Genomic DNA, 14,070 nt, shown 5'->3' on the forward strand with positions numbered 1-14,070 from the left:
AAGCGCCACGGATGATTGATTGATGTGCGGGGGAACGCGCAGAAAGAGCCATGGAGAGGGACGAGACAGGCGCGGGCTAATGCAGACCCTCAATTCAATTCTTATGAAAGAAACCCCTGGCCATTGACGCGAAGCGATTGTTTCATTCAAGCTCTTGAATTGCCGACCGGGTTTTTAGCGCTAATTTGCAAGACGCGTTTTTAATACATGCGCATTATCCTTCGAGGTCTAGCAGCTTCGCGTCAAGTCAAACAACTTAAGAACGTCCTCGGGAATGCGCAGGTAATTAGACATTCCAGAGAGAGAGAGACAGAGAGAGAGAGAGACAGAGAGAGACAGAGAGAGAGCGAGAGATTGAAAGACATCGGGTACACAGGTCAGGGAAGCTACAATAAACATGTAAAGGATAAAAGTATATTATGGCACTCATCTCATGATATGCTCATTTAAACTAGGTATATATTTTAATAAAATAATGTATGTTACCAGCAATACATCAATTACAACCTTACTATAGTGATTGTATTTACTAGCTGCTGACCACCTTCAAAAGTGCATAACTCACATGTAAAAATCATTAAATAATTCCATAACTGTTTCTTAGTTATAAAAAAGCTTTTTATTTTATTACCTTTTTGTTATTGCACTTTAATTGTAAAGATGTTCCTACAATAAAAAACAACTAGTTTGAGATTTATATTTCCTTGTCTTTTTTGAACTATACTAGAAACCTCTCCCCGCTGTAAAAAAGTAACTTTTTACTCTGAGTAAAATTAAAATGACTTACTATTTACTTTTACATGAGTATTTTTAGACCAGTAACTTTACTTTTACTTAAGTAAAATATTATTAAAGTAACTTTACTTAAATATTTTATTACTCTTTCCACCTCTGAATTTATGTGTATTAAAATTACATTTGTGTCCGTTCATAGCGAAAGAGAAACGTTTTCTATCTGTACACGTTTCCTTGCAAGTACAATTTTGCCTGTATTATTGGTGTCCCCTTCAAAAATTGTTCTTGAAAAATTTTATGTTTATTGTCCCCCCCAACATTTAGATGAGATTTTCGCCCCTGCTTGTAAAATGTTTTTTTTTGTGTGTGTGTGTGTGTGTGTGTGTGTGTGTAACCTTTAACTAACATTATATAAGTAAAAAAATATGTCAATTATGAACACTTAACTCATTCCCCGCCAGCCTTTATATATATTTTTTTTTAAGTTGCCCGCCTGCATTTTTTGTGATTTACACAAAAGTTTCACAAACTGCCTTTCAGGAATTTTTTTTTTCCGAAAAATATAAACAAATATATCAAATGAAAGAAGAGACCCTCTGCTTTCAAACAAACAAAAAGCAAAAAACTGCTTCATCATATCTTTATTTTTTTCTCTGTTTATAAACTCTTAAATATGGGTATTTTTCTTCAAAAATACAAATTTCTTAGCAAAAAGCTGAAATAATAGCATTTTTGTGAAGGAATTTTTTAGAGATCAGATTCAGAACGATTGACAAGATAACTCGTCAATGGCGGGGAAAGAGTTAAAAACATAATTGACTGTCCTTGGAAATGCAGAGTCCAGGATACATTTTTTGGGGGGGGGGGTCCACCTTTTACCAGATACATCATTGAGAATATTTACTCCTGCCCTTATCACAGGGTCCTGGGCAACATTTTGGATGTATATTGTCATAAGGAAATTTAAGGCTAGGGTGCTCTTCAATTCTGCAAATACATACCCTGTTGTTTTTGGCAAAAGAGACGGTTCTAGCCTCCATGTCTAGTATGCAGGTGATGGTATCCCCCTGGGTAAAGGAAGGCAGGGCTCGACCCAGTTCGCCACCGTGATACAGGCTTCCGCTGTAGGCCCGGTATAACCACATGTCAGTGGTGGTCCGATGGTTGTAGTCGCGAATGGGCCAGCGGGAGACTCCGATGCACGTCCCTTCATTCCCCCTGTTCTCTTTGGTGATGTAGAACTGATGGAGATCATGGATCAAAAAAAGCAATTACATACAGATTTTTTGTCAGCCGAACCCCACTTGACCCAAATTATTTACTTGAAGTATCACCTAAATATTTTTATAAATAAATATTTGAATAGTTTAGGGATAGTTCGGCCAAAAACGATATTAGACCCATTATTTACTCACCCCCAAGCGGTCCAAGTTGCATATGTCCATCGTTTTTCAGACAAACACATTTTCGGATATTTTAGAAAATATTTTAGATCTTTCTGTTGATTAAATGTAATGTTACGGGGTCCAGCAATAGTCCACGACCTTCAAGTCCAAAAAAGTGCGTCCATCCTTCACAAATTAAATCCAAACGGCTCCAGGATGATAAACAAAGGTCTTCTGAGGGTAATCCGTGCGGTGTTGTTGTAGAAATATCCATATTTAAAATTGTATTAACGTAATGAACTAGCTTCCGGTAGCGCCGCCATCTTAGACTCAGGAGAGAGTATTAGCGTAGTGTACGCACTTTTCTTAGTGACGTATGACAAATTCGGAGGGCGGGGGACAGAGCAGCAGCAGAGAAACCGCTGTATGCTGCGTAAGCGCTCATCCTGAATGCGGATGACTCTAAGATGGCGGCGCTACCGGAAGGTAGTTAATTACGTTAAATATGGATATTTCTACAACAACACCGCACGGATTACCCTCAGAAGACCTTTGTTTATCATCCTGGAGCCGTTTGGATTTAATTTGTGAAGGATGGACGCACTTTTTTTGGACTTGAAGGTCGTGGACTATTGCTGGACCCCGTAACATTACATTTAATCAACAGAAAGATCGAAAATATTTTCTAAAATATCCAAAAATGTGTTTGTCTGAAAAACGATGGACATATGCAACTCGGACGGCTTGGGGGTGAGTGAATCATGGGTTTGATGTCGTTTTTGGCCGAACTATCCCTTTAATAACACATTTCCATGCTTAACTTCAGAAATATTTATTTTTCATTTGTTTAAAGTATTTATTAGTAGTATTTAACATGGTAATTAATATTATTATTACGTATTATTGGACCTCCATCTGGTAATCTTTTATTTATACATCTGTCCATTTTTGGAGGAGTTCTCAGTTTTTTGATAAATTTTAGTGTTATGTAATGGTTACATGGCATTCAGATTAAACAAATAAAATATATCTACTTTATTATGTGTTTTGTTAAGATATTGGAAAACCCCGTCTTACTGCGCGTTCACACCAGACGCGGCAGAGGTGGCAAAATGCGCTATTCGCACGTAGTTGGACGCTTGAACTTTTTGGGTTTACTCGCTTCATTTGAGCGTGAAAGCCGCACGTAAAATTCTAGTCATTCGAGACATTCATGCGGAAATTCGTGTCATGGGAGGGGCTTCTGCGACTCCGCTTGCTTCCTGTAATCACATCACTACTAGAGCAAGCTCCTGATTGGTTAATGCGGCACGTTTTTTCCGCCAAAGTTCAGATTTTTCAACTCATGCGTTTCCCGCAGCAAATTTGCGTCATTTGTGTGAACTAGATGCGCGAATAAGTCAGATTCGCATCTACCGCGCTAAACGCCTCATTTGCACCGCGAGAACTCCAGACGTGCGAAAACGAGCCTTTACATTGACTTAACATTGAAATCATTTGCGCTAGACACTCTACTCGCGTTTGGTGTGAACGCAGCATTAAAGAGCACCTATTTAATTGCTAAAAACGTTATTTTGTATAATACAATGTGTTCGCGTGGTTTATGAATCAAAAAACACATTATTTTCCACATACCATAAATTTTACCGTATTGTTGTAGTCCAAAAAAAGAGATTTACGTTGGAGACAATAACTCGCGTCATCGTTTACTTTAGAATATGTACCTTTTGCATATTGTTTTGCATACTGTTATTGTACTAATACACACTTACACACCAAAGGAAATTTAAAAACATGAATCGGGCAATAGGTGCTCTTTAAAGATAGTTTCAAAGCTCAGAAAGAGATTGGAAAATTCATGTAAACTGTTTTTTATGTTGTTGTTTTTTTTACTGACATTGACCAACATTAAAAATAAAAAAATTATAGCTAATGGTCCCTATAAAAACATACTTGACTGTCAGGTTTGTCACTGAAATATACAGAGCTCAGGATACAATTTTATGGGTGGATTCACTTTTTACCAAAGCCCGATTGGTAAGATATACCTTCTGGAGGTCAGCCCTGTTTATTGTCATAATGAAAGTTAAAGCTTGTGCCAATGACTGTATTTGATTTGTTACCTTCCAAATAAAGCACCCAGATGTAATTGCAGTGGTGGCCAGTCCGTACCCCTTCCCACCTGACCCGTGAGACAGAACATTCCCACTCTCCAGGGAACAACAAATTAGCTTATGAGGATCAAAAGAGAAATCACCAATCGGAATACACTCATCTTCACTTTCGCCCTGTGGGAATACACACAAACACATGCCTACAGTATACTGTGACTGTTACGGTGTATAATTCAAGTGATACATGGATCGAGATGAGTTTATATACCTTGTTTGAGATCTCTGAAGCTTTTTCTTGATGTTTTCTCAAGGCAACTGGTTCATCCCACATGTACGTGGATAAAAGGCTAAACAACTGATCCACAATCTGAAAGAAAACAACAAATGACTTATAAAATACTTTGGATCAACATTTAATAGTTGGCAGTGAAACACTTCCTGTCGTACCTGTTTCATCACGGCAGGGTCTGAACACGCCGGCAACAGAGCTTCTAAAATATGAAATGCCAGCAGTTTTGTCCGCAGATTGTAAAAACGAGGATTTCCTGAATTGCACTTATATGAGATGATGGTCATCAGTGGATCAATCCACTTGACAAACGCTGAGACTCTTTTAGCAACCCTTAGCGACAAAATGCGTCGTAGGAAGACCAGAAAGTCAGCGAGCTGGGATTCCACAACTCTGCTACTACGAACTACACCTACGGTCATAAAAACAATAAATATATCAATAAAACGACCACACAAATATCTCACGTTAAACCACAGATGGCTTTAATCTTACTCTCTTGTTTGGTCGTCTCCTCTTGCATGTCATCTGTGGAGTCTTTTTCTAGCACCTCCTGCTGGTAAACTGCATGTAACAAACCTTGTAACTGCTCGCTCATTACATCCATAAGAGCCTGGGACACCTCCAATGGCAAAGCATCCTCACAGGAACTGGATGTGTACACACACACACACACACACACACAGTTTTATTTATAATATACTGTATTTGAGTGTAAATGTCTACATAACCAATAGGCCAACTCAGACAACGTGTCCATAATCTCACCTGGCGGCTATGGCAAATATCTGCAGGTGTCTGGCCGCGGCCAGCTTCACCGCTCCGCCCAGCTGCATGTGACCTGACATGGATGCGGCCAGCCAGCGCTGGTTCACCAACACGCATGTGTTATCGGTCAACGTGGACAAGATCTCCAAGACGCCAGATTTAATAATCACCACCAGATCCACAGGCTGATAGTGGAAGTTTAAAGCAAAGACCGTAGCTAACACCAGGTGCTGGCATGAGCCTGGAAAGACACAGACAAATACGTAGATATAATTTGGATGTTTTGTTTAATTTTTTTTAAGAACTGCAGGCATCAGTGACAAGCATCACCAACCTGTTTGTTCTCTCTCTAGCGCCGCCTTCTGTCTAAGCACACGCACCAGCTGCTGGTACAACGTATGAGCCGCAGACTGCAACTCTCTCTGAACACTTATAGGAGCCGACTGACTCCCAGCCGTGTGCACAAACACACAAACACAAAGTCTTAAGGGCAATTTACAGTCGTGCGTAGGTTCTACGGCGTAGCTACGGCTATCCGTAGCCTGACGCGCACCTCGCAAAATTTTTAACAGTGCGTCAGATCTACGCGGACCGCAAGCGCTGTGAATGGTCCACCAGAACCCCTCCCGTCAGGTAAAAAAAACTGCGTCATAGGTATTTCCCTTTGTGACGGTGAAAACAAAGATGAGCCAAGTTGAGGAGTGATTTAACTCAAACTGCAACAGAAGACGTTGTTTATTTACTTCCATCATTGCTGGTCTTCTAAAATTATACACAACAAGTTGCTGTTTCTTCTTCGTTTGTGGGTAAACTTGCTAAGCTGCTTCTTCTCTGACGGTCGTGCTGCTACTGTGGTTACATGCGTGGTTACTGCCTACCAGCGGTCTGCACGTGTTTGCACGTCGACGCGGACGACGACGGAAAAATATAAATGAAAACCGACGCAGAACCTACGCCGTCGTGGCTACGCCGTAGGACCTACGCACAACTATAACGAGCCCTTTAGCCTGGATTTCACAGACAAGGTCGCATATTTGATGTTTATATCATATTTATCTTACCGTGTAATGTTGAATCTTGTTGTTAGGTGCAGACAGACTGCCAGTGATTGGTGCTCCCAGACCGAAGCATCCGGAGAGGAACTGCAGCTGCACTGACTGCAGTAGACCAGGGAACCGTGGGGGCGCTAGAGAGCTGGTGCTCTTCTCCTCCATCTCCAATAGGAATGAAGAAATCTGACGCAACGCCTCCAAACGCACCTAAAAGCACAATACATAAACGACTGCAGTGACTCTAAACCAATAGTAGAGGTGCGCGGGGCAAAAACTAACGTGGGGTTTGTTGTAACACGGACTGTTTACATTGTTGCATAAGGTTGAGCATTTTGCTTTTGAGGTATTTTTTCACGCTGCCAAAAGACCATCTCCCGCAAATAATTGGAAATGTATAATGTTTTTTATTCATTTAATTTAAAGGTATAGCGGAAGATTTTCGTTTTCCGGGTGGATCATCAAGACTATTGGTCATCCCAGATGTCAATCATTCTGATTATATGTTGACGTATAACCGTCGTACGTGCTTGCCTCTAGGTTCACTTGCTGCACATGCGCACTTTCACGTGTATGTGTGTTGTGCTACGGTTTCAACCATTCATTGAAGCTTGCATTCTCGCTGTTTTTTTTTTCAAAATGTCTGAGGGTCGCAAGAGAAAAAGGGTCTACGAATTGTATGACAAGAAGAGAAAGGACTATAAAGAAAGAAACAAGACCAGAATGTTTATGGGAGACTATTTCACACGCTGGCGTGAGCTAAAAGGACAGGTTGGGCTTCCCACGCGAAGTTTCTACTGGAAAGGTACATTTTGTCATGCTATTTGGAGAATCCATTTAAAATCACTGCTCGTAAAAGTTGATGATTAGCGATGCTAGCCCTGGCACAAGTCACGAACCGCACAGACACGGTAAACATGCCGACAGAAACTTGTAAACAGAGCGAAGAGAAGAACTGAGCTCCTGCATGCTCTCTCTCTGTCTCGTGCACGCGTTTAACAGGCGGTCCCTCTCGGGAGGGAGAGTGTTGCGTGTGCATTTTTTTTTTAAATATCGAGGGGCGGTTCTTTTAAATAATTCGGGAAAATCTTCCGCTATACCTTTCATTAATGAACGAGTGTTTTGGTGGCATGCAAGTACATTTTTTTTGCATTTTTTTTCGGTTTCTAAGTTGAGTGTGCAAGATACCAAATCCAATGCTATGTCATATTAATCAGTGTCTTGTTGACTAAAACATAGCATCATTTTGAAAAATGTCTGCAGCTCTCAGCAAGTTTTTTGGTGGTTTTGAAAATATTTTGACCCAGTGGGGTTAATTGTAACGCTGTTTTACAACTAACCCCTCAGCACTTACGATATGAAAACTGCTAGCGTTAGCGTAATTCTTGACGTTGTTTTAAATAGTCTACACATGAATGATTGCTGGCTGCCAACAAAATAAATTTGCCTGTCTTATCAAAAATCGTGTGTCAAAATTATTTTTTGTTCACATCTTTAATATTGATTGAATAAGGTCACGTCAAATATTGAAATCATAATGAAATGAATAGCTAAAATCAGACTTTGATGCTTATTATCTCAGAATTTGATTTTGAAACTGTAGCGTGGTTATTACAGACTGGGTCACATATAAAAAAAAATGTTTTGTCATAATTGTGCTGCTTTTTCTCACATATTTAGACATTTGTGTCCATTTATAATTGAACTATTGTTAGAAAAGGCCTGGATGAATGAATACAGTGTGGATACCTGTCTTTTATAGACAGATATATAAACAATACCCACTTCAAGTATATAGACAAAATAGTATTGAAATATTTCCCTGCAAACTTAATTTGTAGCTAGTGTCACAACTAACCCCCTGCCTGTTACAATCGACCCCACCTATGGGGGGTTGTAACGTTTACACTTCTGTCACGTTTGGTGTAATTGTTCAAGAATGGTAAGTAATAGAAACAAACTTCAAATGTTCATTTGTAGCAAAGATGTGTGTGTTGCTTATGTAAAAATGTAGTCAATCAAATTCAAATATTTTTTTAATGATTGAGCCAAAACCAAAAAGCGTTAGGTTGTGCCCCGCTCTCCCCTACATTTGTTACGCCAGCTAAGCTTTTCTTACCTGGGCTCTTTGGTGTTGCTGAGCCATGGCAACAGTAATGGCTTTTGGGTCGGCCTGCGCCCCTACATCTTTGTCTCCCAGAGCGGATGTTCGGAGGAGACCCCCACACAAAAAATGGAAGACTTGTCCCAGGATTGGGGTGCCACCTCCACCCGGGCACAGCACAGTGGTGGGGCTGATGCACTGCCGCAATCGCTCCCAGGCATCTTTCATAATGCCTAGAGAACACAGAGGCAGACCTGCAGTGAGAGAGAGAGAGAGGGAGAGAGAGACATCAGATGTCAAAAGGATATGCGAGATCCGACATGTGGGATCAGATATGCATGATAAGAAGTGTAATAATAAAGGGGACCCACCCATTTTATTCTTGAACGAACCTGAGGAACTTCTAGAGTTATCGGTTAGCTTGAAAAAGATACAAAAAATACCAATGAAAAGTCAAAATATCCACAATTAAAAGAACGATTCATATAATTTTTTTTAAAGGAGATAAATCCTTAGTAAATACCTCTCTCTCACTAAATCTTCGCTCAGATGGCGACTGTAACTCCATCTTTGTGCCAAGTCCCTCATAGTAGGGTGGAGACCTGTAGAGAAAGAGGTACAGTTTACATTAACAACTTTTTACATTGCACAGTGTGTATACACACACAGATGTATACACATATACAGACCTGGCTGTACCGCTCTCAGTATGTGCCTGTGACGTGACGCTCTCCTCCTGCCAGGCAGCTCTGACTCCCAGCAACAGGAACAGACAGCGTGACACCAGCAGGTGGCAGGCAGCGGGGAAGGACAGACCCTGACTGGTGGCGCTGTGGTGGTCCCAGGGTCGTTGTGGGGTCTCTCTGTCAGGGGTTCCGGGGCTCTCGGTGCTGCTGGGTAACGTGCTGGTACCAGACGATTCATACACGGTCTCATTCTGCTGGAGCTGCATGGCCTCCCGTGTGGCCAGAAAACACTGCAGCACTTCTGTGGGTGAACACACACATGCACTGTTTGCAATACACCACAAGAGGGGAGTTTGTTATTGGAAATAACACCACATAACTGATATGTTGGTATTCATAAACTTGCCTGAAAGTAGTACCCTTGGTTACTTTCAAAAGCAGGGGACTATTTTAAGGCGCTGCGTAATACCATTGTGCCTGCTGCAGCCATGTTACAACCCCAAAGTCCTTGATTATTACGCCAGAATGAGAGTATAGTTCCTTGCCATATCGGCCTAGAAAATCGCAACTTTTAATTTTCCGTCGGTCTTAGTACACGATGTAACTACAGAAGAGTCAAGTTTTAAATAGGAAAAATATCAAAACTCTTTGGTCATTTTTCAGCATGATGCTAATGGTCTAATCAGATTCAATGGAATATGCTAAGTTATGCTAAAAGTGGAAGCGCCAGACCCAGAGATCAGCTGAATGGATTCTGAAAAAAAGTGGAGTGTCCCTTTAACAGATTCTTTATTTTTATTTTGGGTGTTTAGCCCACACTCGCTGTGTAAGAAACACAGAAAGCAGTGTGTTTACCCGGCAGGTACATACTGCTGATGCTGGGTGTCTCCTCTTCTAATGGATCGTCCTGGTTATGTTCAGCCGTGTGGGGCGTCTGGATGCTGGGATCTGCATCTCTTCCTGATGATTCTCCCGAGCTCCCCGCCTCCTGCCTCTCCTCACTGGGGCTCTGAGATCCCAGCGACGCCTTAAAGTAGAACAAAGAGGAACAGGAAGTTCCACATTAATAAGCGTAACACATAGGTATATCTTGTGCCCAAGCCTGTTATTGAGTTAATTTTTCCCCATTACAACAATCTATATTGATTTGTTCACTTGTTTATTGATGTGTTTACCTGTTTGGGGGCGGTTGTAGGCTGTGCACTGCTTGCGTTTCCAACACTCTCTTTATAGGACATGAGGGTGGTGCGGATTTTATACACCACCTGATATATCTCGATCAGAACTTCACAGGGCTCATTTCTACACACACACACACACACACACACACACAAACGAGTTTAATAGCAGCTTTACTCCAATGCTTCAGACCTGAACTGAAAAAAACACTTCTAAGGTTTTACAGCTGTCAGTTTCTATTCACTAAACTCTCACAAATAAGCCATCACAGCTAAGTCATTTATCATGTGAGATTTAAAACAGCACAGACACGACAGACCAATACTTAAGAGTAAGAGAGACAGAGGGAGAGAGAGTGAGCGAGTGACAAGCGAGAGAGAGCAAGTGTGTGTGTGTGAGTGAGTGAGTGAGTGAGTGAGTAATCAAGAAAGTAAGTGAGTGAATAAACAAGAGAGTGAGTGGGCGAGCAAAAGTGAGACTGAATGAGCAAGAGAGTGAGTGAGAGAGCTAGCAAAAAAATAAATGAAGGAGTGTGCAAGAGAGTGAGAAACTGAGCGGGTGAGTGAGTGAGCAAGAGTGTGAGTAAGTGAGCAAAAGAGTGAGTAAGTGAGCGAGTGAGTGAGTGAGTGAGTGAGTGAGTGAGCGAGCAAGAGCGTAAGTGAGCGAGCAAGAGGGTCAGCAAGTGAGCGAGCGAGCAAGAGAGTGAATAAGTGAGCAAGAGAGTGAATGAGTAAGCAAAAAATAAGTGAGTGAGTGAGCAAGAGAGTGAGTGAGTGAGTGAGTGAGCAAGAGAGTGAGTGAGTGAGTGAGTAAGCAAAAAATAAGTGAGTGAGCAAGAGAGTGGGTAAGTGAGTGAGTGAGTGAGTGAGCAAGAGAGTAAGTAAGTGAGCGAGTGAGTATGCAAGAGAGTGAGTGAGTAACAAAAAATAAGTGAGTGAGCAAGAGAGTGAGGTAGTGAGCAAGAGTGAGACTTAACGAGTAAGAGAGTGAGTGAGTGAGCGAGCAAGAGAGTGAGTGAGTAAGCAAGTGAGTGAGTGAGTGAGTGAGTGAGCAAGAGAGTGAGTGAGTAAGCAAGAGAGTGAGTAAGTGAGCGAGTTAGTGAGTGAGTGAGTGAGTGAGCAAGAGTGAGAATGAATGAGCAAGAGAGTGAGTAAGTAAGCAAGAGAGTGAGTAAGTGAGCAAAATAGTGAGTGAGTGAGTGAGTGAGTGAGTGAGTGAGTGAGTGAGTGAGTGAGTGAGTGAGTAAGCAAAAAATAAGTGAGTGAGTGATCAAGAGAGTGAGTGAGTGAGTAAGCAAAAAAATAAGTGAGTGAGCAAGAGAGTGAGTAAGTGAGCAAAAGAGTGAGTGAGTGAGTGAGTAAGCAAAAAATAAGTGAGTGAGTGAGCAAGAGAGTGAGTGAGTGAGTAAGCAAAAAAATAAGTGAGTGAGCAAGAGAGTGAGTAAGTGAACAAGTGAGGAAGAAGTGAGGAAGAGAGTGAGTGAGCAAGAGAGTGAGTGAGTGAGTGAGTGAGTGAGTGAGTGAGTGAGTGAGTGAGTGAGTGAGTGAGTGAGTGAGTGAGTAAGCAAACAATAAGTGAGTGAGCAAGAGAGTGAATAAGTGAGCAAGTGAGCGAGCAAGAGAGTGAGTAAGTGAGCGAGTGAGTGAGCAAGCAAGAGAGTGAGTGAGAGAGTAAGTAAGCAAAAAATAAGTGAGTGAGCAAGAGAGTGAGGTAGTGAGCAAGAGTGAGACTTAACGAGCAAGAGAGTGAGTGAGTGAGCGAGCAAGAGAGTGGGTGAATGAGTAAGCAAAAAATAAGTGAGTGAGCAAGCGAGTGAGTGAGTGAGCAAGAGTGAGAATGAACGAGCAAGAGAGTGAGTAAGCAAGATAGTGAGTAAGTGAGCAAAAGAGTGAGTGAGTGAATGAGCAAGCAAGAGAGTGAGGGAGTGAGCAAGAGTGAGAATGAACAAGCAAGAGAGTGAGTAAGCAAGAGAGTGAGTAAGTGAGCAAAAGAGTGAGTGAGTGAGTGTGTGAACAAGAGTGAATGAGTGAGCAAGCAAGAGAGTGAGCAAGCAGAGAGAGTGTGTGTAAAAGAGAGAAAGGAACTGACATTGTTGCTCACATAATAGAATATATATTTAATCTAGGTCAACTAATTACAGAAAGAAGACATGGGGTGAGAGGTGTAAAAGAAAGAGAAGAGAGACAGGGTGTGGTGTGGGTCTCACTTACTTATCTTGCCAATAAGCTTCATGAAGACCAGCATGTTTGAGCAAAGCTGCCAAACTGCAACGGCACACTGTTTCTAATAAACAATCTCCTGTTGATCCGCCATTGTCCCAGTCTGCACAAATACAGGTCAATACTGTATGTTAAACACTATAACTGCTTATATTGATTTGATTTGTCATAGCATCTTTCCCTTAAAATCTAAAATTAATCTTTCTTTTAATTCTTCCTTTTCAGAAAACTTGAAAAATAATGCACTCATGTTTTTTACCCTCCCTCCTCACCTCTACTGGCTGCATAATCTTTCATCTTCCTCCAGAGGGCGCTGGCAGGTTCTCGTGGGGATCCGAGAGCAAGTTCCACCAGCGTTGTGTTCTCTTCAGACAGACGCAGATCGGCTAACCTGACGTCAACACAGCTCATGAACACAGCCTCGGTCAGCCAACCCATCGACCAATCTGAAAGGAAACAATTCATTTAATATATTTGTTCATTTGTTTGTGATCATACACTGTTGCCCCATAATGTCAGGTCATTACCAAGCTGTTCAAAGTCCATCTCCAGCCCGTTTCTCAAGAGCGGGTTACATAACCAGAACTCTGCCATCCTCTCCTGGATGGAAGAGGGCGGGCCCTGCAGCATACCTCCGAGACATCTGCCAATGGCAAGAGCCACAGACCTCTCCAGGTCCAGAAGCCACGCCCAGTCCTCAGATTCAGGCACCAGGACTGGTTCAGTGGTTTCAGACACTTCTGTTATGAGATGAGTATATGACTTAAACTGCTGATGTCACAGAGGATATCTGATTATGTTCAATGGGGATTGAGAGTGTGTTATGTTCACCTTGTGGGATTCCTTCCAGTTCCATGTCCTCCAGATGTGAAGTGTTGGGCAGGTAACAGTTGAGCTCATTCAGGTGTTCCAGCAGTGTAAACAGGTGAGGGAGGAGGGGCCTAACGACAGCCAATGGCAGCAGAAGCAGAGAGTAGATCACCTGACACAGCAGACTGCCCGCAACTGAGCCAAAGAGCACAGCTACAAACAAATACACACATGTAAATGTAAAAAGAATTGATAAAAGGGGATTTGATAAATGGATGCAGAAGTGGATGGATGAATGGATTTACAAATGGGTGGAATGTTGGATGGGTAGTGGATAAATGGATGCACAAGTGGATGGATGGATGAATGGCAGTTGATAAATGGATGGATGAATTCACAAATGGGTGGAAGGATGGATGGGTAATGGGTAAAAGGATGCACAAGTAAATGGATGTATGGAAATGGATGTGACTGTGAAAGGATGGATAATTGGGTAGTGGGTAAATGGATGCTTAAGTGGATGCATGCATAGTTAGATATATGGCAGATGATACATGGATGCAAAAATGGATGGGTGAATGTATGGTGGTTGATAAATCGATGCAAAAGTTGATGAGTAGATGGACAGGTGCATGGGTGGGTGAATGTATGGCGGTTGCAAGTGGATGGATGGATTCACAAGCGAGTGGAAGGATGGATGAGTAGTGGATAAACGCATTCAATGAATGGACA

At 41.8% G+C, this 14,070-nt stretch overlaps 1 protein-coding gene across 1 annotated transcript in view; it reads right to left on the bottom strand.

Moving 5' to 3' along the window:
- The window catches only part of LOC129423052 (probable E3 ubiquitin-protein ligase HERC1), a 113,899-nt gene that overhangs the window by 64,298 nt on the left and 35,531 nt on the right, over nt 1–14,070 (bottom strand). The window contains exons 17-34 of the mRNA XM_073871463.1: nt 13,360–13,551; nt 13,056–13,268; nt 12,801–12,974; nt 12,520–12,631; nt 10,306–10,432; nt 9,986–10,157; nt 9,134–9,431; nt 8,968–9,046; nt 8,816–8,864; nt 8,460–8,698; nt 6,352–6,550; nt 5,626–5,745; nt 5,292–5,532; nt 5,019–5,173; nt 4,682–4,935; nt 4,503–4,601; nt 4,244–4,408; nt 1,737–1,976 (exon numbers count right to left, since the gene is read on the bottom strand). Of these exons, the coding sequence (XP_073727564.1) occupies nt 1,737–1,976; nt 4,244–4,408; nt 4,503–4,601; nt 4,682–4,935; nt 5,019–5,173; nt 5,292–5,532; nt 5,626–5,745; nt 6,352–6,550; nt 8,460–8,698; nt 8,816–8,864; nt 8,968–9,046; nt 9,134–9,431; nt 9,986–10,157; nt 10,306–10,432; nt 12,520–12,631; nt 12,801–12,974; nt 13,056–13,268; nt 13,360–13,551 (3,128 nt within the window). The remainder of the gene's footprint in view (nt 1–1,736; nt 1,977–4,243; nt 4,409–4,502; nt 4,602–4,681; nt 4,936–5,018; nt 5,174–5,291; nt 5,533–5,625; nt 5,746–6,351; nt 6,551–8,459; nt 8,699–8,815; nt 8,865–8,967; nt 9,047–9,133; nt 9,432–9,985; nt 10,158–10,305; nt 10,433–12,519; nt 12,632–12,800; nt 12,975–13,055; nt 13,269–13,359; nt 13,552–14,070) is intronic.

This window comes from Misgurnus anguillicaudatus, chromosome 9, assembly GCF_027580225.2.
Source record: "Misgurnus anguillicaudatus chromosome 9, ASM2758022v2, whole genome shotgun sequence".
Classification (NCBI taxonomy): Eukaryota; Metazoa; Chordata; class Actinopteri; order Cypriniformes; family Cobitidae; genus Misgurnus; species Misgurnus anguillicaudatus.